Source organism: Uloborus diversus, chromosome 2, assembly GCF_026930045.1.
Source record: "Uloborus diversus isolate 005 chromosome 2, Udiv.v.3.1, whole genome shotgun sequence".
NCBI classification, from domain to species: domain Eukaryota; kingdom Metazoa; phylum Arthropoda; class Arachnida; order Araneae; family Uloboridae; genus Uloborus; species Uloborus diversus.
Window position 1 is genome coordinate 111,075,151 of NC_072732.1, and position 23,134 is coordinate 111,098,284.

The 23,134-nt window shown below is 33.5% G+C and overlaps 1 protein-coding gene across 2 annotated transcripts in view; it reads left to right on the forward strand.

Moving 5' to 3' along the window:
• Positions 1-23,134, forward strand: part of LOC129217239 (phosphoinositide 3-kinase regulatory subunit 4-like) — an 84,354-nt gene that overhangs the window by 38,634 nt on the left and 22,586 nt on the right. For both annotated transcript variants that reach the window (XM_054851512.1, XM_054851511.1), the window contains exons 19-23: positions 7,908-8,042; positions 10,621-10,758; positions 10,981-11,157; positions 12,095-12,151; positions 14,833-14,876. In XM_054851512.1, coding sequence (XP_054707487.1) covers positions 7,908-8,042; positions 10,621-10,758; positions 10,981-11,157; positions 12,095-12,151; positions 14,833-14,876 — 551 coding nt within the window. The remainder of the gene's footprint in view (positions 1-7,907; positions 8,043-10,620; positions 10,759-10,980; positions 11,158-12,094; positions 12,152-14,832; positions 14,877-23,134) is intronic.

The following is a 23,134-nucleotide window of genomic DNA, read 5'->3' on the forward strand; positions in this document are numbered from 1 at the left end:
GCCGCCTGGAAAGGTAAGTACGTACGTTTAACTGCTTAGAACTACATTACAGATCTTTATATTGTGATATGAATGCGTATCATCTGAAAGAGCTTTAGAAGAGCTATTTAAGAGAGATTGATTTTTCCTCCTAAGACAAGTAGTTTTAGAGTTATTAAAATTTCCGTCATTAACACTAGAAAGACGGAGGGGCCTGTGTGGCCCCTCGCATAGTTTGTTGTTTAATAACTCGGATAATATCTAACAGAACTTAATAGAATTTTCTGACTTTTCATTATATGACACTATTTGAATGCTTGTTTAATCATTTAATCATTCGCCTCATAGTACTGTTAATATTGATCCTTATACCTAGAAAGACGGGAGGGGCCACAGTGGCTCCTAAGCATTTTGACAATTAAAAAATTTATTTTTTCTTTTCTCCTAATTGTTGTAGCATAAAAAAATGCCATTCACTCTAGTTTAACCTGTAACTTCCTCTTTATGCAGCCGATTGGATATCCAAATGCTATAAACAGTACCAACTGCTTATCATCCTAACGGTGGCCATTGCTCTTAGAAAGGAAAACTAATTCAACCTTTTGCCCAGTATAGAGAGAAAAACTAAAAATAATTAAGTACTAAGTTTTTATTTAGTCATGAAAGAAGGTGTATCAGACATGTGGACTCCCTCAGGAAGAATTTTTAAAAGAATTCACTCCAAAAATGGGTAGGGGCCACACTGGCTCCTTCAGTCTTTCTAGGTATACAGAAAATGTCAGTCGTTCTAGTGTTAAAATGGCCATCGTAAAAAGGTGAAAAGTTTCATTTAACTGCTGAAAACGCCATTAGAAATCATTCTTCCGTAAAAAACAGCTACAATAAATAAAAGCTCTAAAATAAACTATAAAAATATGCATTTGTTCTCCCCCCTCCCCCTTAGTAAATAGTTTAAAAAATTTCACTGCAATAACGTAACTACATGGGGCGGGAGGGGAGGGGCATTCTCATTGAACTGTTCCAACTGTTCCGCCGCATCTAACCTGCACTGAACTTTTAATTAAAAATTCCTTACTGGATTAAATACACATATGTATTATCACATAATAATTCACTTCTCCTGCAAGTGCAAACGTCTGCCGTCTAGCGGCAAGAACCAGAACGACTACTCGATTTTTTCCCGCCAACAAGCTATAACTTTGGATTACAGTTCGCCTAGCTCGTTTCTTTCCAGTTCTGCTGTTCTCAGCAATAATTAATTCCATAGTGATATGTTTATTATTCCGATATAATTTTCAATAATTGAATATTTGACTGGTTAATGCTGTAGCAAATAATATCAAATAAAGATCAGTCATATAATTCTATTACGGTTTGAAATCGATAACTTCGATTGTTGGTTCCATCTAGCATTAAAATTATCATATGGGTTGTATTCATTCCTTTACGTCCTTTTCAGTAAACAGACCGTATTTAAAACTTGCAAGATTTTATAGAATAAATTTTTCTCCTTCATTTGGTCCATGTGACCTCAAAATACTAACATAGGTTGCAATCATTTCTTTCATGTGCTTTTGAAAAAGTAAAATATTTAATGAATTGAGTGTTTGTAATCTGGGTCCCATCTACGCCCTGCTAAAATCTATTCAGTGGGCTGTGCTGAATGAGTATGGGGAAGATAAAATGTTGGTCATGTCAGGTGGTCTCCACAAATCGCTGTTTCATCTGCAGTAGGTACATGACTTGAAGGAAGTGGATGAACTGAACTCCTTGTAGAAGCTCATGCAACCACATCGGGAAGAGCAGAAAGAACACTAAAAGTTTCCCATGTGAAGAGAAGTCGATAGGCTCACGATTTTGCAGTAACTACTCTCCGAGTTCTGTTAGAGAAAGCGTATCATAATCGAAAAGATATAGACGAAACATTTACAGACTGGATCAAGCGAAGATCAGAAGAATTGCCTCAGTTTAAGTACTGGAAGATCACCATGGATAAAGAATTTATACTTTACTTCTGGTGCGCACTATTCGTCAAGGAAATTTCTCAGATTTTACTGTCACTCTTGAGAACATGTGTCCATGGACGTATGCTCTTGATCATACAAATTATGCCCGATGGCCTTCAGTATTTCTGTTCAATTTGAAGCAGTTACCAGAAATGCATCCAGCTACTTTTCAGGAGTTTCATAGGGGAAATATATCTGGCTCCAAAACTGAGAGGATATTTTCCAGGATGGTACACGATCATTTGCATGAGCAAAACAACAAATTAATTTAAAAATCATCAACTAATCGATCACGTTTTAAGTCATGAAGCATCATTGATACAATAGATGGTTGCTGGACCGGAAGTTGTGCGCATGATTGGGGACTTTGAAGAAAATCAGAGCCTGAAGTCTGACGTCACTACTGAAAAGCTAGATACAAGATACTAGAAGCTTTTGTATTCGGTATGAAACTCATGTTTTCAGCCTAGTTGAAACATTTGAAGAACACAGGAATCCAGAAATCCTTTCAAAGATGACGATTTAATTATAATAAACAGCAACAAAATTATTCTCTCGGAAAAAAGTGACATTTCTGTGATGTCAGCGCAAGCCAATTCAATACATTTGTAGAAGATTGCTTAGCGTTAAGAAAGTTATCCATACATGATGTTATTAAAAGAAACAATCTCCTCTTGATGAGTAGAAAAATATTTCTGTTCAGTCCAAAGACAAGCAAAACATTGTTGATTTGAGGAGGGGCAGCACTCTTTTTACTGAGCTATATGTTGCCTGCCAAGAAATTCAAATGGATGTAAAAGAATTTTTTCTCATGAAAACAGCTCGTGTCCACCTTCTATATCCAACCTTGGCAAATTTAGGAAACCAAGAAAAAAGTCTGATGTAGTTTTTTGTATCGTCCAATCAACTGGACTGGTTTTGACAGCTATTCCGGAACCAAATTGTTCATTGATGGGGTTGCACTGATTCACATGCTTGTTCCTCAGTCTACTTGAACTGTCCAACAAAACTGCGATCAGATTGTGAAGCCGTACATATTAATGAGACTAAAAAGCATTCATAGGGTAGATTTAGTTTTTGACCTGTATTCAAAAAAAAGTTTGGAAAGCGACACGAGACAATTGAGAGGATCTGAACCAAGAATAAGTATTAAATCCAATGTTTTAATACCAAAGTCATTTGCTAAATTTCTTGCAAAAGATGAAAATAAAGAGGAGCTTTTCGAATTTTTGGCAAAAAATCTCGTGAAGATGGATCTACCAGATGGGAAGCAGGTTGTATACTCCTACAAAGACACTGTAATCGCTTCAATCAAGAACAATTTTGAAACCATGTCTCTTGTATCCCACGAAGAAGCCGATCCGAGGCTATTCCTTTATGTGCAGCATGCAATGGAATACTCGAGTCATGCAAAGATCAGCGTGAAAATTGTTGACAGTGATGATGTAGTGATTGCTATGTTCTGAGTTCCGAAACTGCAAGAGCTGTGGGTGGAGTATGGAAGTGGAAAATATCTGCGGTATCTTTCCATCTACGTTTTGCACCATAAAGTTCCACAAGGTGTTCCAGATCTTCTGCCTTTTTCCCATGCCTTTGCATGAGCACACGGTGTCTAGTTTTGCCAGCATTGGTAAAACTAGGTACTGCATGGAAAATGTGGCTGGTAATTAGAGATGTTGACAAAGTTTTTTGTACTATACTAAAGTACCCGAGAGCATCAATGAAGACGATGAGCATTTCCTACTTATTCAGCGCTTCGTAGTCCTGACTTATTATTCATCAAGCTCAGTGGAAACCGTAAATGAGGCTAGGAGAATTTTCTTCACCCAGCAAAACAGACCAGTTGATTGTATTCCGCCATCTAGCAACGTTCTTCTGCATCACCTTAAGAGAGCAATATTGCAGTGTTTACTAGGAACAAAATGTCTTCAGCAAAATTTTCAGCTCTTGGATCCATATCAGTGGGGATGGGTAAAAATCGGTGAAGAGTTTGAACCTCTTTGGTATGCACACCCCGAAATAACAATGGAGAATTTACAGGAACTTATAACATGCAAGTGCAAGGAGATGTCTACACGCTGTCGATGCGTCAGATCAGGTCTGAATTGTACACTTTCTTTGTAGTTGTGAGGGTCAGTGCAATAAGTAAAACGTTCTTTAAAAAACTTATTACAGTTTTTGTTATAACAGGTACTTTTTCTTTGTATTAAAACATGAAATTTTCGTCTATTTCTCTTATATGTTTAAAATGTAAGCATTTTACAGGGTTCGTACGCTCCGGGAATTCCGGGAAAACCGGGAATTGTCAGGGAAAATGACACTGTCAAAAATGTCAGGGAAAAGTCAGGGAGTTTTCAAATTTTGTCCTCCAAAATTTTTTTTTCCATTTTTTTCCCCAAGGAATTAAGTACCATAAGATCTAATCTTCATTTTTATCGATGTATTTAAAAAAATTGTAAGAATTTTAAAGCAATGAAAAAGTGGCGACCCAAAAAATCTTCAGCAGCCGCCATTTTTAGCTCTCAGTAGTTCCCAAGGAAAAAAAAAAATCAGGTGAACAGGAATTATGCACAAACTCAACAGGAGAGAAGACAATTTACTGCTTCGGAAGCACAACCTGTAGATGGGAGCGTCGATCGGGGAAAATCGTTTTTTTTTTCTTTTTTTTTGATCGGAAAATCATTTCAGCTACGTGTGAAACGTAGTCGCCATCTTTGGTCATTCACAAGATGGAAGTAGATACGATCCTTAAATTCCTAAGTTTCTAAAAACAAAGCAGAATTGGATGTTTTCTTCAATTGAAAACTGATGAAAATAACAAAAAATGGTCTGCAAATCGTTTTTCTATTATTATTATTATTATTTAAAATAATTTTCTTGAGAAATGAAAAATTTTGTTCATAAAACTTAATCTTATCCTCACTGCCTCGGACGCAAATAAGATAAAAACTTTTCATTGAATTGTAGTTTCATGAAGATTTATTATTTTTTAATTGTCTTCATGCGACAAATTAAAAAAGTAATTTCTTATTTTTGGGCATAGCCGCCATATTTGGTCATTCCCAAGATGGAAGTACACAAGACTTTTTAAGGGCCTAAGTTCCCGAAAACGGCATTGGATGTTAATTGCAATGCAAACTATTGAAAACAACACAAATTGTGCCTTTTTCCCGGATAATTTGTAATTATTTTCTGGAAAAATGCAAAATTTAATCTTCATAACATTTTTTTGTTTTAATTGATTTAGACTCTTATGTTCTAAATACTGACTATTTTCCTTTTATTGTAGTTTTTTAAGGATTATTAATTATTTATTTCTACTTTTATGCTACAAATCCAAAAATCTACTTATTGTTTTAAATTTTTCACTTTGTCGCCATATTTGATCGTTTGCACAATGAAAGTAGACTTAAACTTCCAGAAACAGAATTGGATGTTTATATCAATGTGTACTATTGAAAATAACATTAAATGTGAAAAAAGTTATGAATTTTTGAAATTAACTATTACTTTCTGGAAAAGAAAATTTGAAATTTTAATGTAAGCGTCCTTTAATGTGGAAAAAAAAAAAGATTATTGACATTGGCCTATGATCGGCGGATGTTGATTTTTGTTACTATGCATTACGTGGTATGCCGATTGATGCAACAAGTTAATCATATTTATACTGAAATTTAGCTTTGCATTTTGCTCAATATGTTTTGTGTAACCTACTAATAAGAAAATAAAAAGAAGTATTGTAAACCAAAAGCGGATGCTAAAAGGTTGCTGCAGGACTACAGCAAAACGCTATAATATTACGCATGACATCAAAGAAACGCTAAAAAAAGTTGAAAATACTCTGTTTTCAACAAATAGTAAACAAATTAAAACAATTTTGAACAAAAGTTTAAAAAAAAACTTAAAATTTTGACAGAGAAAACAAAGGAAAAAAGATCCAATTTTTTTTTTTTAAATCTAAGGGGAGAAGTTTCAGTTCTTCTGCATTGCTACTTTAAACAATTTTAATTATTTTGAAAATATTACTATTTAAACTTAAATTTTGAATGAAGCGAGTAACCTGGAATTTTCTAAAAAAACACCTGGAAAACCTGGAAAAGTCAGGGAACTTTTTTTAACCAAAAGTGTATGAACCCTGTTTTAACAATTGCTTTATTATACGATAGCATTAATAATTAAGTTCTAGATCCATTTAGAGTGGTGACTTTGATTATTTTTCTGCATTTTAACCTTTCTTTCATTCAATATAAAAGTAAAATACTGACAAAAAGTGTTAAAACATGAAGTACAAATTTATTTTAATGAAACTGGAAAGGTTCTTTTATAATGCAGGTATAACAGTAAAAATTTTACTCCAATATTGCAGAATACACGAAAGTCATTGTTTTCCTATAAATTTTCATGTTGATATTGTAATAATTATTAAACTATTTGTCTTCTTTACTAATAATAAAGCTCAAAGTTTGTCGGAATATCTTTCCGGATGTCTCTCTGTGACGAGCATAGCACCTAAACCGTTCGACCTCTTTTCACGAAACTTGGCACAGAATTAATTTGTAGCATGGAGGTGTGCACCTCGAAGCGAGAAAATTCAATTTTGTCCCTTTTCTATTTCAATTTTAAGAGCATTTTACCTAGCAAATTATCATAACGTGGACGAGTAAATTACAAAATTATCATACCGTGGAATCGTAACATAAAAAAATTGTCGAGAAGACCAGAGCCCACCCAGGGCTGTCGTGCACCTGAGGAAGGAAGGAAGGAACGGTAAAATGGCAGTGCAAAATAACATAGCAAATTGGGGAAAAATTCATCATCCATTGTTTGTAAATATACAAGCGAATCAAATGACCTTTTATTTTTTCTACTATGAGCAAAGCCGTGCGGGTACCTCTAGTAGAAAATAAAACTAAGCACTGTTGAAGAGCTTTTTTAAACGACTTTCAGTTAATGTATTTGAATTTTAAAAAAATATGACCTATTATGTAGTTCTAAACAGTTAAACCAACGTACTAACCGATACATGACGTCCATTTTGATGACGTCACCACAGGGGGTCTTGACCTGCAATCAATTGCCTCCTGGCGTTTTTTTGCTCTCTTATATGAACATAAGTGCTGTACAAAATTTCATACTGGTATCCGGAAGTGAAATGTTTTTGCACAAACTCCACCGACTAAATAAGAAATATTGAGTTAAGCTTTATTTTGGCAATGTATTTTATTTTCTCATATTAAAAGCATCATTGAGACCATGTTAATCATTTTTGTTATGCTTAGAACAGAGCTGCTGTCTGTATGTTAAATCTAAACATATTTAACTTGTTGCAGGTACGGGACATTAATTAAATGTCCTAAATTCTTACTTCATCATAATTTTACTGAATTTAAGGTCAAGAGACAGCCCTAGACTTCAACAAAACTATTTATTAAAAACAAATTAAAAACATGGTTAAAGTTTACTCTCTCGTGTGAAGAAAAATGAAGCAAAAGTTCCTGACCGCCTCAACATCAACAGTTTTATACATTGGACAACACTGTTGCCACACCAAAAGTAAAGGCATTAGAAAAATAGAACACAGTTAATTTGCATAAACATTAGTAAATAAACACCATTAGTAATTAAACAATAACACAAAACATTGAGAACATTCTACAATTTTAATTTCTCTATTTTCAGTAATTGTATGTGTTAAATGAAGTAACTTTTATTAAATAAATTAAGTTTTTACTTCAACTTTGTTATAACAGTATTTTTTGAAACACCGAAAATTATTGGTAAAAATGTAAATCCATTATAAATCAAGTTTCAAGTTTCAAAAGTTACTTTTGAATGATTATCTGAATTTTGAATTATATTGTTCTTAATGTGTGAAAACCTTTAAAAAATATATTTGTATAGTAATCAACATTAATTTTAAAGGGTCTGGCAGATTCTGAAGAGTTTGTGATAAGCAAAGCATTGTGTGCATTATCTGAATTAACAAAGCTGGGACTTGTTCAGAAACAGATGTTGTATGATCTTGTAAATGAAGCAATACCTTTATTAATTCATCCTGTAAGTAAATGTTTGCGTTTTGTTAAACTTACTTTTTCTCTATTAAAATATGTTTTTCATTGTATCAGAAAAGAGCACAGTTCATGGATATTTAAATTGATTTGTAATAATAACTCAATCTTTTGAACGTTTCTGCAAGTAGAGACACATTGACAGCTATATTAAAACATATGGATAGATTTGCCCTCAACACATCAATGTTGATTTTATTAGTACTTTGTTCTTTTTCGTTTTTGCATAAATTCTCTAGGATAGAATTTAAACTTTTCAACGCTGATAAAGTCTTTTGCCAACGAGCAGTAAAGAGTTTTTTGTAAAGTGCCGTCTAAATCAGTTTAAAATTGTATTTAATTAGTTCCTTTTTATCTGCTTTTATAATTCAAAGAAATGCTATTAAGTGTGCAATATTTAAAAGGGGAGAAACGCTAAAACTTTTTAAGGGTTTCTGCATGATGATCTTTTATATAACGTTTTTTTGTGAAAATTATGACTCTGAGGTACAGAAATATTACTTTAATAGATCATATTCTGTTTTTTAATATTAGATCATAAAATACAATTTCGCCAAAAATATACTTTTGGAAGCAAGGGTTTTGGACAGGATGGTTGAAACCATGTTTTTTTTTTAATGTAGTGTCCAAGATCTTGCCACCCTTAGCCTAGTTGTACTTTTTGAATGCAGTGGCATCACTACCGGGGAGCAGAGGGGATGTAAATCCTGCTCCCCCCCCTATGACACCCAAAATAGATTTTAGAGTTTATTAAAAGTACAAATACTTCAAATCTGATTTTAAATTTTTTTAAATTTAAATGTCTAAAATTTATATTTACACATTGGCTCAAAATGTATGCTTCTTGATTTTTTTTCTTTTTGATTTTTCAGCCATTCAGACAAAAAATGAAATGCTTTAATAGTATATATTTATCTTCTGTCTTTTAATGTATATTAGCTAACTTCAACTTTTGTTTCCGTAAATGAAAATGTGCTATTAAAAATTAGAAGAACTTTTACATGCAACATTTAAATAAAGGTTTTTTTTTTGGAGGGGAGGGGGGGGGTTGACACCGTGCTAGGTACACCCCTGTTGAATATGTAATGATTTTCATCTAAATATAAAAAAATACACTTTTAGATCTAAAATTTAATCAGCATCTTAGTAAGCAATTGTTAAACTGATGAAAGCTGTGTGTGATTTTTGATGATCATATCCAAAAAGAAAGTTGAAATTTAACAGTTTGAGTAATATTTTATTTTAGTTGTTTATTTTTTTCTTCTATATCATTTCAACTGTTATTTGCTTAGTATTTATCTTAATTGTTGTGTTGTAAAAGCAGAAAAAAAATACAGTGAAACCTCCCTTAACGGACACTCCCGAATAACGGACACCTCTAATTAACGGACATTTTTGCAAGTCCCAGTCCCTCAATATAGGCCATTCCATGTAATTCACTTGAATAACGGACACTCCGAATAACGGACAGTTATTTCACAAAAAATTTCCCCTGCGATCGTAGCACTTCCATTTTTTTTTTCTTTTCACAGAATATCTTAGTAACTGCTTGCCTTACAAAGCTTTTCATCCTCCACAACTGATATTCTCCCCCCCCCCCCCCCGTCATTTCCTTATCACTGTTTCTTAGAATTGGGTGGTAATGGGCAGAGGCAGCGATTGGGGCTTAAAAGTTGGGGGCACAAAAAAAAACTAAAAGACATGGTACTTTTTGTGAGCAGCGAAAAATAAGAAAAGAAAAAAAAAGTCATAATTTTGTTACGTCTAGTTTTGAGAGTGTTGAAGCAGATAAGTGAAAACTGATGTCAGTCTAACAATAAACGTACGTTTTTCTTAAGATTTTAATGAATTTTGTACACAATAACTATTCAAAAGTTAAGATAAAAAAGAGAAAACTGGGTGCTTTTTCTAACTGGGACTCTCGGGAGATGCAATTGAGCAGACCGGCGCCGGAAGGAGTCGGCTTTAAGGCGCCGTGGTTTCGTTGGGCTGTTAAATTTTTTGATATGAAGAAGGTTTGCCCATATTCAAGGTCATATTGCCAACTGTCAATCATGCAATAGTGATACTCGAGATGAAATAAATAAATTAACCATAAAAAAATTGCATAAGTAGAGAATTTTTGGAAGCACTGAAATACAGTAAAGAATTGAAAAACTTTTTCCTGAGCAAAGGGGACACTGAAGGACTTGCTAAGGTAAATGATTTAAATATTTATATTGAGAAACAGGCTTGTAATGCAAAAAAGAGATGTCAAACTGTTTTAACTGATTACTTTAATTGATTAAATGCTATTTAAGACAAGTGTGTGCTGTCAGTATACCTTTATTAAGAAAAAACAGATTAATTACTCTTGACGTAAAATATAGTAAACCTTTCGCAATTGTTTTGATTGTGTTCTACAAAGGGAATAACAGCCCATTTTGAAATAGGTAAATTAAGTAGTTCCTCCTAATAGCGGACACCTCCCAATAACGGACAAAACTTCTAGTCCCTTGACTGTCCGCTATTCGGAGGTTTCACTGTACCTTCAAATTTTGAACTGTATTTAATTTTAAAAATTTCAGAACTTATGGATTAAGCAAGCTGCTATAGGTTTTATTTGTGTTGTTGCTAAATCTTTGAATCTGGCTGATGTGCAATGCAAACTGGTTCCACTACTTCAACCATTTCTAAAGCATCAAGTTATACAAGTTGATCAAGAGGTAAATAATTAAACATCCTTAAGCGATATCATACTAAAATTACTGAAATTTTTATTGCTTCAATTTATGATTTTAATTTAGATGGATTATAATGCCATAATTTTATTATAATGCAGAGTTCTTGTTTTTATTACATGTATTTTATCATTCTTTTAAATATTTCTGCTAAAAATGTTTGTTAATCTTATCTTTTTTGTTAAATCTTTTGGAATTTCTTTGCAGTTGGTTTTGTTGAATGCTGTTCAAGATCCCTTGCCTCGATGTCTGCTTGACTATTTAATTAAATTGCCAACATTAAGAAATTTCCTTGAAAGCTTATATCAAAGAAAAATTTCCAGATCTGTGACAAGACCTGGTTACCAGGCTCCTTATCGAGAAGTGGATCCACATCTTACGACGGTATTGTTATTATTATTTTATGGTGAAGGGCTTTATTTTATTGTTTGTAGTTTTTAAACACCAATATAAAATTGAGAAACTTTCAAGCTACCCTACATTTGTTCTTCAAAGAACATAAGCTTATTGCTTTCTCTTAACTTTTTATTTTAAGTTAAAAGGACTGCTTTACTCATGGAAATTATTAAGTCAAAATTTGCATTTTCTATTTAATAAACATCATGGAAAGCTTACCTTCTTCTTTCTTTAATATCTAAACATTTTTTTATGCTGGAATTCACTTTTATGAACATTTCAAAGTTACAACGAAGATTACAATTAAACATATTTAAAATTTTGTAGCAACTAATACAATCATACATTATGTAATGTATAATATGTTTTTTTCTTATAATTTAATGCATTTGATGCATCACAGCACTACCCGTATGAGTTATTCCCTTTTGAGACTGCACATATAATTTTCTTAAACTTATTTTTAGTGCATGGTTCTATTAGATAAATGTACTTGTAATCAATATTTCATAAAGTTTTATTTTCAATTTTTAATATCTGTTGAATGAAAACTACAAATGTATGAGATTGAACTCTTTGCTGGAATAAATGCAGGAAGCAGGTTTCAATGGATGCGAGAGGATTATAAAAAGGCTTTAGAAATTTAACAAAATTAGTTAAATGAGGAGCCACAGCTTCATTAGTTTTGATTGCTCTGCTTAGTGCATTACATTAATTTTGGAATAATTTAGTTTCATGTGCACATTAACATTAAAGAAGACCATTCTCCATGTGAAAATGATTCATTTGATGAAATTATGCTGTGGAGTCATTTTTCAGTATGAAATTATTTTAATCAAATTGATATGCTTAGTTTTTGAATGGTGCTTTCCATTTTTAAAAATTATCATGCTAAATTACTTCTTATCATTTTCTAATATTTTAGATATATAATCGTATGCAATCTGATGGGATGACTGAATTTGTTGAAGATCAAATATTGGTAAGTAAAGTTTTACTATGATCTTAATCATATTGTGTTTTTAGTAGGGGAGACTGGGGCAAAATGACTATGCTAACAATTTTTGTTGTTTATTAATTTATTTTTAAGGAAAATAAAACTAATTTCACATGAGCTGTTAGAGTAGTCCTTTGTAGTGTTAAATATATTACCATTTAATTTTTCGAATAAAATAAATGAAGGATATTTTTATTTTTTCATAGCCTTAACAAATCCTCATCTTGCCCTAGTACTGGGGCAAGATGACTTCCCAAGTAGCATCAACTCATCGTATTTTGCTCGGCCGATCATCGACTCCTGCTAAACTCATCGCGTACTGCACACTGATATCGTTGCGATCAGAATCTGAGAACGGTTTTCGATGAGCTGTTTTTTATCGGAAAATTATATCCTTACGATCAAATTTTCCGAGCTGCATTTCATTGAAAAAGAGATCGTAACGATCAAATTTGCTGAGCTACATTTTATCGGAAAAAGAGATCGTAACGATCAAATTTTCTGATGAAAATTTGCCGAGCTGTATTTCATCGGAAAAAGAGATCGTAACGATCAAATTTTCCGATGAAAATTTGCCGAGCTGTATTTCATCAGAAAAAAAGTAGGTCGTTTAAATTTTCCGATAAAAATTTTCCCAATCTAAAATTTTTGGAAATCTCCCAACTGTTAAAATAGGATAAGTTTTATTATTCGAATAATCCAGCTATTGATCAAACGTAAGGCTATACGAATCAACATTCAGGGTTGAGAATCGGAGGAAAAATGACTGACTTTGACTCCAAATCCGACTCCTTGATTTTGGAAGGGTTTACTTGGATTTGCTGCTAAATCAATTCAACTTTAACTCCACGATTCCAACCCTGATTACCTCACTGGAATTGCGAACAAAATGAGACTCCCACTCTTGAATGATTTCTCTCCAAAGCAATTCCACTTCGTTCAATTTGACTCCCAAAATTACAGGCTCCGACTCGGTTTGCGGGCAAAATGATCGACTCCGACTCTTTAGTAGCTGCCGCCACAAGTATATTCACTGAATAAAATTCTCACTTTCCGTTCAGAAATCTCATGGCCTTGCCCCCCTCCCCCCCCCCGATACATGGGACCACAAATGATTTTCCATTTAACACATTACTTTCCTCCTTGGAAAGAGCATTACTTGTCTAGTGGTTAGCATATGAATCTCGTATTCCAGAGGTCCAGGGTTCGATTCCCGGCTAAATCGACTAAGATTGAACTCATGAATCACGTTCATCAAAAGTAAGAAATTAGAAATTAAATAAACAAGTTATTAAAAAAATTAAAATATATTAAATAATTGTTCCAAATGACGTCAACCGAAAATACCCCTCCTGAAAGTTTTCAAGATGGCGGAAGGGTCACGTGATCATCCAAGATGGCGAACCCCCCTTCCCACTGTTAATTTTTTTTCCTCCTGCTTGTCCCTATATCGCAGTTGTTACTACTTCTCATCGTATTTTCATCCTAAATTAATCGCCTCAGAACAGCACTGCTCGTATATTGCTTCAAATCTCATCGTATTTTCATCCAAAATTCATTGCCCAGGAACAGCACTGCTCGTATATTGTTCCAAATCTCATCGTATTTTCATCCAAAATTCATATCCTCCGAACAGCACTGCTTGTATATTGCTTCAAATCTCATTGGTATAGGGAGCAAAATTCATCGGATTTCGATGATCGGATTCTACTATTGCTGATGAGACATATTGGAGCAATTTCCGATGAAAACTCATTGGAATCCGATCATCGGCCGATCAAAGTTTGATCGGATTCCGATGATCGGCTGATGAGTTAATGCTACTCGGGTTTGACCTTGGGGCAAGATGACAACACTTAAAAAGGTTGAACATATTTTATCTTTTGAATATATTACATAGTTTACCAAATAATATCTGTGATTTTACATCTTACAAAGTATCAAATTATGTGCAGTGCATTGTAGCATAATGTTGAAGTGTTTAGTTGTGCAGCTAACAATAGTTACAAATAAAAATGCCATTTTCATAATTGGAACATTCCTCATGCCACCACTCTTTGGCATTGTAGCATTAGATCCATTTTTCTGTTGGAGAGTCACAATATTCCTCTTTACAAGCAAAACTGGTTAAGAGAAGTCTTGTCATTTTGCCCCATGTTTTTTCGGCCCGCCATCTTGCCCCAGACTGCCTGTTTGAAAGGATTCGCCTTCCTTGACATAAAGGAAGGCGATTAATTGATTTTTATTCATGGTAGTAGGCAGTATATTAACTAAGTTATTTATAAATACTAAAGTGAAACGATCTATCATGCCTGTATCTGTAGCAGAGCTTATTTACACATTTATAAAAGTTATAATATGGCAGCAGTTAACAACCAGAGCTTCAGAACTAACAAAAAAAAATTGGCTATTTCAGCGTCTTTATACTACTTTTGAACGGCCAGCCGATAGAAGAGCCAATAGTATTCAGTTGGTCCTGCTTCCTAGTGGAAAACAGAAAAATTAAGATATTCGTCATCTTGCTTGGCTCGTCATCTTGCCTGGCTCGTCATCTTGCCCCGGTCTTCCCTAACTATTATTTTGATAATATGAAATGGATGTGGAATGTAAAATATTTTAAATGATTAGTTTGCATCTTTTATATACATTTTGAATTTATTTTACAGGCAATGAAAGACCATTTGTTTAAAGTGCATGTAAAAAAAGCAAGGTATTGAATTTTGGTATTCTTAATATGATATTGTTACACGTTCAGTGCCAACTTCAAACTTTTTTTAAATGATGACACAGTTCTTGAGCAAAGTACAGGATATTTATTTACAGCTATGTACAGGAAATATAGTTACAACTGCTAAATCAATCATCAGCAATTAAGCAAATATTAATTAACACTAGGACTCGACCGATGGCATTTTTTGGCCGATGCCGATTGTTCAAAGACGGCCGATGGCCGATTGTTTTCCTCCAAATGGCCAATTGTCGATGGCCGATGACCGATGCCATCGGCGGATGGCAAAAAAAAAAAAAAAAAATCAAACAGAAATAAATTGATAAGATTATCAGGGATTTAAAGGATCGCTGATTCATTTCATTTTACTTTCTTTCTACGAATAAGGAATTGTATAATCACAAAAAAAAAACAGTTTTCGAACTAAACTTCGAGTTTACTGTTTAAAGTTCACAAGTTTTTCCGGCACATTTGTACATGCATATGTATTTAAGAACATATAGATGACCGAAATATCCATTTTGAATGCCTCCTCAGTTAATTATCGTAAATTCTCTTGTGATGTCTTCATGCGCGTAAGCTTGCATCACTCAAAAACGTTATGAAATAGTAAGTTGAAAACACATACGTACGTAGTATGATCTAAAGGTTCAGGACAAATTGTGTTCAACCTTACCCTGCATAGTTCACATTACCGAAGCACATCTATCTACAAAATAGTCACCTTGGACTACTATGCACTTCTGCCAACCAACGTTCATATAGCTTTTCGAAGCACTCCTGGAAGACATTTTACGCAACCTACTGTAAGGCCTCTTGCGCTGCAGCTTTTAACTTCATCGTGGGGAAGAAGGCGACTTTCATGTTGAGGATGCACGGTTGGATTGGTCAATACTGTGATATGAACAAGTAAAATAACGTTTCGTTGAAGTTAGCTCCGTGTGACTTTTACCTGTTCCCAGCAAAAAAACATTTGCATGGACGCCGCTTTCTTCCGTCAGGTGAAGATAAAGCTGCATCACAGAAGATAGCGAAAAATGGCTTCCAGGAGTGATTCCAAAAGTTTTATGAACACTAGCAGAAGTACATAGTCCCTCAAGGTGACCTTTTAAAGGTGGATGTGCTTCGGTAATGTGAACTATTCTGGGTAAAGTTCTATACAGCTTGTCCCCGAACTTTTGGATCGTACTACGTACAATATGTATAGGGTGTAGTTATGCTTCTCTTTTTTTGGCTGCTGTATGATGAAAGAGCAAGAACAACAGCCGAAAAAAAAAGGAAGAAAAACAAAGAGACTGTTTAATAACCAATTGATTTTTTTTTTTTTTTTTTAAATTGAACATGTAACTAAGATTTCAGTAATATTGTAATAATATATGGATTTAGGTACGCTAAAATAGTTGAAAAACATTAAATTATGTTGTTTAATCATTCAAAAAAAAGAATAAAACTATGAAACCGTCAACAAATTACGCAATTAAAGTGAAAAGATTGCACGTAGACATTTTTTAGTCATCAAATTAAACAAAAAAGGTAACAGGTAAATTACAATATTAAATCATAATAGGAATATTTTTGCACTTATTTAAAATTTATGAAAAGAAAAGTTTGCATTTTTCATAAAAGCTATAACAGTGACATACATTTTGCTGAAAAAAGAAATAGTCATAAAAAGAGCGAGGTTCTTTAAAACGCAGCTACAATAAACAAACTCAATATTTACACCAAGTTAATAACTGAATAAATATACTACTTGATCTGATGTTTGCACACATAATATTGAAAAATGTGATTGTTTAATCTTTTATGAAGCTCTACAAACTCGTTCAAATTAAATTTTTAAATTTAAGAATAATTTTCTGAAATTTAAAAAATTGCATAATAGAAAATCCTTGAAACGTTTCTATAAAAACGAAAATAACTTATTCATTGATTTCATATAAATATATAAAAATATTTACTTACAACAGAAAAAACATCGATCACTATTAATGACGCAAAAAAGATGGCGCATTACGAAATATAGTAGGTGAAACAAGAATGGCAAGTACGCAAAATGGCATTTCTTGACCAAAATAAATAATCGCTGTAAATATTTAAGAAATGCTCCAAACGACGAGGGAGGGTTAAGGGGGGAGGGGTCACCCTCTGATTTTTGAGTAACTCACACTTCGGTCCCAACCTCGGCCTCATTTTTTTAATACAGAACCGCTACCACCAACGCCTCGGAAGAGTTTCTGAATCTACTTCAGCACTTCTTAAGAAAAAATTCAAAAGTCCCTTTGATTTTCGAATTATGTCACCATTCAAAACGTCTTTAATTAATTTCTTACATTAATGCTGTAAATTATTTCTAAACAATAAATTAAGTTTGAAAAAAAATCTCTAATTTTATGAATGGTGTTAATTTAAAGAGCTCAGAAGTATAACTAGAATTTAATTTCAGAAATTGAGGGAGTGAGAGGAGAGGCACGCAAGTGTTCTCGGAAATTCAAAAAATAGTCGTAAAAAATAGAGTTCAAAATAATCATAAACATGGAGCAGAAAAAAATTTTAAAACTTGCACCCGAGTTTGTTTTGACGTGCAGTGGCGGATTTAAAATATAGCAAATGTTGCAATTGCACGAGAGGCCCCATAACCATCGGGGCACCATAGGAGTTACAAAAATGCTTATGATAAATGTTTCACAACTTCTGCGATAGAGAAATAGGGCCCCAAAATGTATTTCGACGGGCCCTAAACTTGTAACTCTTCCGAAGCGATACAGAAAGGACTGCATTACTGTGATTCATATTACAAGTATTGAAAAATTAAAAATTACCGTCGGTTCAACAGGAATCTCCCAAAATGACACAAAAACCGGTTTCACCATCTCATATTTGTTTCCATAATCTCCAATTCGGCAATATATCACCAAATGATTGTCAGTCTGAGACGCTAGATTAGTTTTGCATTGAAATAAGTAATTAATAGCTACAAAAGTGAGTAAACCGGCTTTTCAGAACACCCGATCGAAAACAAAAAAGGAAGTGCACAACTGGCACGTACGCACACCCCACATGCGAAAACTTAACCTTCTACAGCTTACCATCTTAGAGTTAGGACTTATGAGAGATATATACATACATCCAGCTGCAAGAAACAACGCAATAATTAACTTGTTTGGTATCTGAATGCAGTATTAAAAACTCTTTCAGGGGTGACTAAAATAGAAATTCATACTGAAATTTAAGTTAACAATTTTATATGAAAAAAATAACTCTCTTTACTTTGTATTGAAAAGTAGAACAGCAAAGGTCCTTTTTTTTTCAAAAACATCGGCCAATTCCATCGGCTTTTCAATGTATTTTAAGGCCGATGGGCCGATGTTTCCTGCCGAGTTAGCATCGGCCGCCGATGCCGATGCCGATGGCTAAATTGTTGAACCATCGGCGCCGATGCATCGGCCAGGCTGATTCATCAGTCGAGTCCTAATTAACACCGTAAACTCAACGATGGCACGCGTATTTACATCCAAATACACAAAAACACAGCTCAAATGCCTCACAATAAACAGAGCAACAGCTCAGACGAATCTGACAGTTTAAAAAGCAAAACTAACTCTACTCTCATTCACAAAACGCCCGGCGTTTTATATAGAGCGAAGAAATATTTAGAATATCGTACAAAGTTCTACAAATTTCTCGTATTTTCTTTTTATTCCATTCACAAATCTTATTGTTCAGAAATGGGGGGGACCGTATACTTGAGTCAAATGTTAGAGGGTTGTAAGTACATTACAAGAAACTATTTACAGGTTACGTTACTAAGATAATTTTAGATGAAAGATAATGGAATAAACGCCAAATTTAGCTAAAGTACAACAAATTAATCATAAAAAAATTATTATTTACAGAACTTGTAACAACATGTTGTTTTTCTATGATTTTCATGAATGCCATTTAATGTTTGTTTCCAACAAATGGGAATGGGATTTTTTTTTCTTATTTTATTAGTTTTCATAAATTTAAAAACTCCAATGTACTGAAAATAGTATTAATGAAATTCTAAATTAAACTACTTTTTCTTCTATTTTTGTTATATATTTATCAAAAGATATTTAAATGATACATTCTACCAAGGCATAAATTTTTCTGGTCGGCCAGGTAATCAGATGCCCTGCATATTTTAATGAACATTACTATTTCACAATCATCATGGATGTAATGAAAAGTTCAAACTTATCTTTTGAAGGGAAGTGTCTATTATTTTCGCATCGAGTTTTTTAAAAGGTGCTCTTGCGCCTTTTTGACTCAGTGCCATCGTGGACCATACAACCTTACACATATGGAAGCTGCTACCCTATATAGTCTGTAAATCACTTTTTTTTTTTTTCAAAAAATACTTATACAATATTGAAAATTATTCATTTTGCAAAGTTTTATTTCATGTAATAGTTTCTAAAAAAGAAGTAAATATTTTTATTGTAAAATTATGTTTTAAAAAAATCAACTGTATTCAGTATTAGCTTTCAAATCCTTATATATTTCAAAAAACTTCCATTTATTAAAAATATGATTATTAAATCCTGATTTGATATTCACAGAGTCAAAATATTCAATAAACAAAAAGAAAAAATTAAATAAATGAAGGTCATTGTTAAATTATGGCTGAAACAATGGCAGCACTTTGTAGGGATTAAAATGCCTTCAGAGTTCAACCCATATATTAGGCTTTCATTGAAAAGTTTTTCAAACTCATTCTTTGTAGCTACTATTACCATATCTTGCCACAAAACAGATGAGAGTTTCGCCTACCATTTCTATTACTTATCTCCAATTCATTTTTCTTGAGACTATCACTTCTTTGCTTCTAGTTGCTTAATGTTAAGAAAAATTCAAATGTCATTGCCAAGTTTGTAAATTTCAAGAGTACACTCTTTTACTTTATCTAATAAATATAAAAATGCTTTTGAAAATCATATGTTAATATGCAAAAATTTCTTACTTTCTGTTATTTAGAGAAAATAAATTAAATTTATACAAATACAAATACAAAAGCGACGACCAGCAACAGGCTCTGGGCCCAGCTAGACTGGTCCTAGTCAATTTACAATCCCCAGTGAAGATCAATGGCCCTCTTAAAACTATCTACTCCCTTGCTCATTACCACCTCTTCTGGTAAACTGTTCCAAGGTTCCACTACCCTGCTATAATAATAATTTTTCCTAATATCTATGTTAGCCTGAGATTTAAATAGCTTAAAACAATGACCCCTTCTCCTGTTTTCAGTGCTTAACTTCAGCCCCGTAACATCTTTAATTTTAATAAATTTAAACAACTGAATCATGTCCCCTCGGTCTCTTCTTTGCTGAAGACTGTACATTTTTAACCTTCTAAGCCTGGAATCATAGTCTAAGTGAGAAAGTCCGTTTATTAGCCTTGTAACTCGCCTTTGAACCCTTTCCAATACATTAATGTCTTTCTTAAGACAAGGAGACCAAAACTGAACAGCATACTCCAAATGAGGTCTTACCAAACTTCTATATAAGGGCAGAAGAACTTCTTTAGATTTGTTTGAAATAGATCTATTGATAAACCCAAGCATCTTATTGGCCTTGTTACTAGCAATGCTGCACTGTTGGCTAAACTTTAAATCCTGACTTATTAAGACCCCTAGATCAGTAACTTTGACTGCCTGACTAATGACTGAACCTTGCAAATAATAACTTGTACACTTATTTCCATGCCCTAAATGTAGCACTTGACATTTCCCAACATTAACAGCCATACCCCATTTATCAGCCCACTCCGTAATATGATCTAGATCCTCTTGCAGCTGACTTGCTTGTTCTTCATTTTCTACAGTCCCCATAACTTTGACATCATCAGCAAAACAATTCATGTTCCCAGAAATATTTTTGTGAATATCGTTCATAAAGACAATGAACAAAAGAGGCCCTAACACTGATCCTTGAGGAACCCCGCTTAAGACCTCACTCCAATTAGAATAATTTCCCCTTACAACTATTCTTTGTTTCCTTCCGGTCAGCCAGTTTTTTACCCAAATGAAAGTTTTCCCTCCTATTCCTACATCAGCTAATTTGCTAAGTAGAGCAACATGCGGTACCTTATCAAAAGCTTTTTGAAAATCAATGTAAACAACATCTACAGGTTTCTTATTGTCCAAAGCCATGGTAACTTTGTCATAGAAATGTAATAAATTAGTTGCACAAGATTTGCCTTTCCTGAAACCGTACTGAAAACTAGTCAATAGATTATTAGTCTCTAGAAAAATTACTATCTTAATTTTTATCAATGTTTCAAAAATTTTGCAAACCACCGAAGTTAGACTCACAGGTCTATAATTTCCCACACTCCCTTTAGACCCTTTCTTGAAGAGCGGTGTAATGTTAGCCAGCTTCCAGTCCTCTGGCACTGTCCCCGAGTTATAAGAAGCATTGAAAATGTTTGCGATTACATCTGCTAATTCCTCCGCACATTCAACTAAAATTTTTGGATAAATATTATCAGATCCCGGAGCCTTAGTCTCTTTAATTTTTTTCAAATGAAGTAAAACCTCATCCCTGGAAAATACAAAGTCCTCAAGCTGTACTATAGCTTGTGTCTTGTTGGTGTCAACTGTTGAGATACAGTTATCGTTAAAAACACTCGAAAAAAAGTTATTAAGAACATTAGCAATATCACTATCGTCCTGAATTAAAATTCCGTGCTCATCAACCAGTGGCCCAATATGACTATTTCGAACTTTCCCCGAATTAGCGTATGCAAAAAACCTCTTGGGATTCCTGTTTATGTTATCTGCCAGTCTTTGCTCCAACTCTCTTTTCTGAATCCGTACCAAATACTTAAATTCACGCCTTGCCTTACAATAATGGAGCCTATCTGCACTGTGACCAGTTTCTCTAAACCTATGAAAAGCAGCTTGCTTGTAATTTAGAGCGTCTTTAGTTTCCCTGGAGAACCACATTGGCCAAATTTTAGTGTTGACACCCTTTCTCCTGAAAGGAACATGATCCCTAACCCAGGGTTTTTGCTACGATCGCATTTTTCGCAAAATGCGAAAACACTATCTCAATTGCGAAAGTAAAGCAAAGCACTTTCGCTTTTTTGCTCAACTAAAAAATAAGTTAATTTTAAAAAAAAAGGAAACTTATAATCCAAGACAGGAAGCACGCATGGCGATAGTCAACTTAATCTTTAAATCTCAGCAAAGATGCTTAAATTACAATCAAGTTGAATACTTTGTCTTATCCGGCATTATGTCCCCTCAAAAACTGCATTATTAGGAAGAGGAGAGTGCAATTTTCTAAAAACCAAACATATGTTTTCTTAATGATAAGCATAATCCAAGACTTTTATTTTATGTTTAAAAAAACGCTGCTGTACTTATTGCTTTAAAGATATCATAGAAGAAATTTTCAATTATTTTCAACTGGAGATGAAACACAGAGGCATTTAGAAAGATATGAGAATGTAAACATATTTTAGCATTTTGCTAAAACTTTTCCCTTAATTTTAGCTTTTATGCTAAAGAACTTTTGAACTCAGCTTAAACCCTGCCCCAACCGTTTTCGCTAGCTTTTCCTTAAACTCTGCCCACTGAAGATTCACATCGCTATTGTCCAATCCAGAAGAAAAAACTGCTTTCAAACTCTGCCTAAGTGCCACAAAATCAGTATTTCTGAAAATTACTGATTTGATCAACTATGTGTTGTGTAATAGTTCTGCTAATAATGACTAGATTTTAAATGCCTGAAAGGGATGTCAACTTCAATATTCTAGTTTATTTACACCCTTTGTGAGTAATATAATTCCCAAAATTTAAAAGTTTATTGAATTTCTCTAACCTACACCAAAAAGTATTAATGTTTTAACACTCTTTATAAATAATATGTTTTCCAAAATCAAAAAGTGTATTGGATTCATCTGAACCAACTTACCAACAAATATATCAAACTTCTTCTCAGGTTTTGAATGAGTAAATCTCAAAAGTGTTGTTTGAGGGTCATTTCGTAGTATTTTGGACAATCATTACGAAGTGGGCTGATAAGTGGGGTATGGCTGTTAATGTTGGGAAATGTCAAGTGCAAAATTTGGGCATGGAAATAAGTGTACTAGTTATTATTTGCAAGGTTCAGTCATTAGTCTGGCAGAAAAAGTTACTGATCTGGGCATCTTAATAAGTCAGGATTTGAAGTTTAGTCAACAGTGCAGCATAGCTAGTAACAAAGCCAATA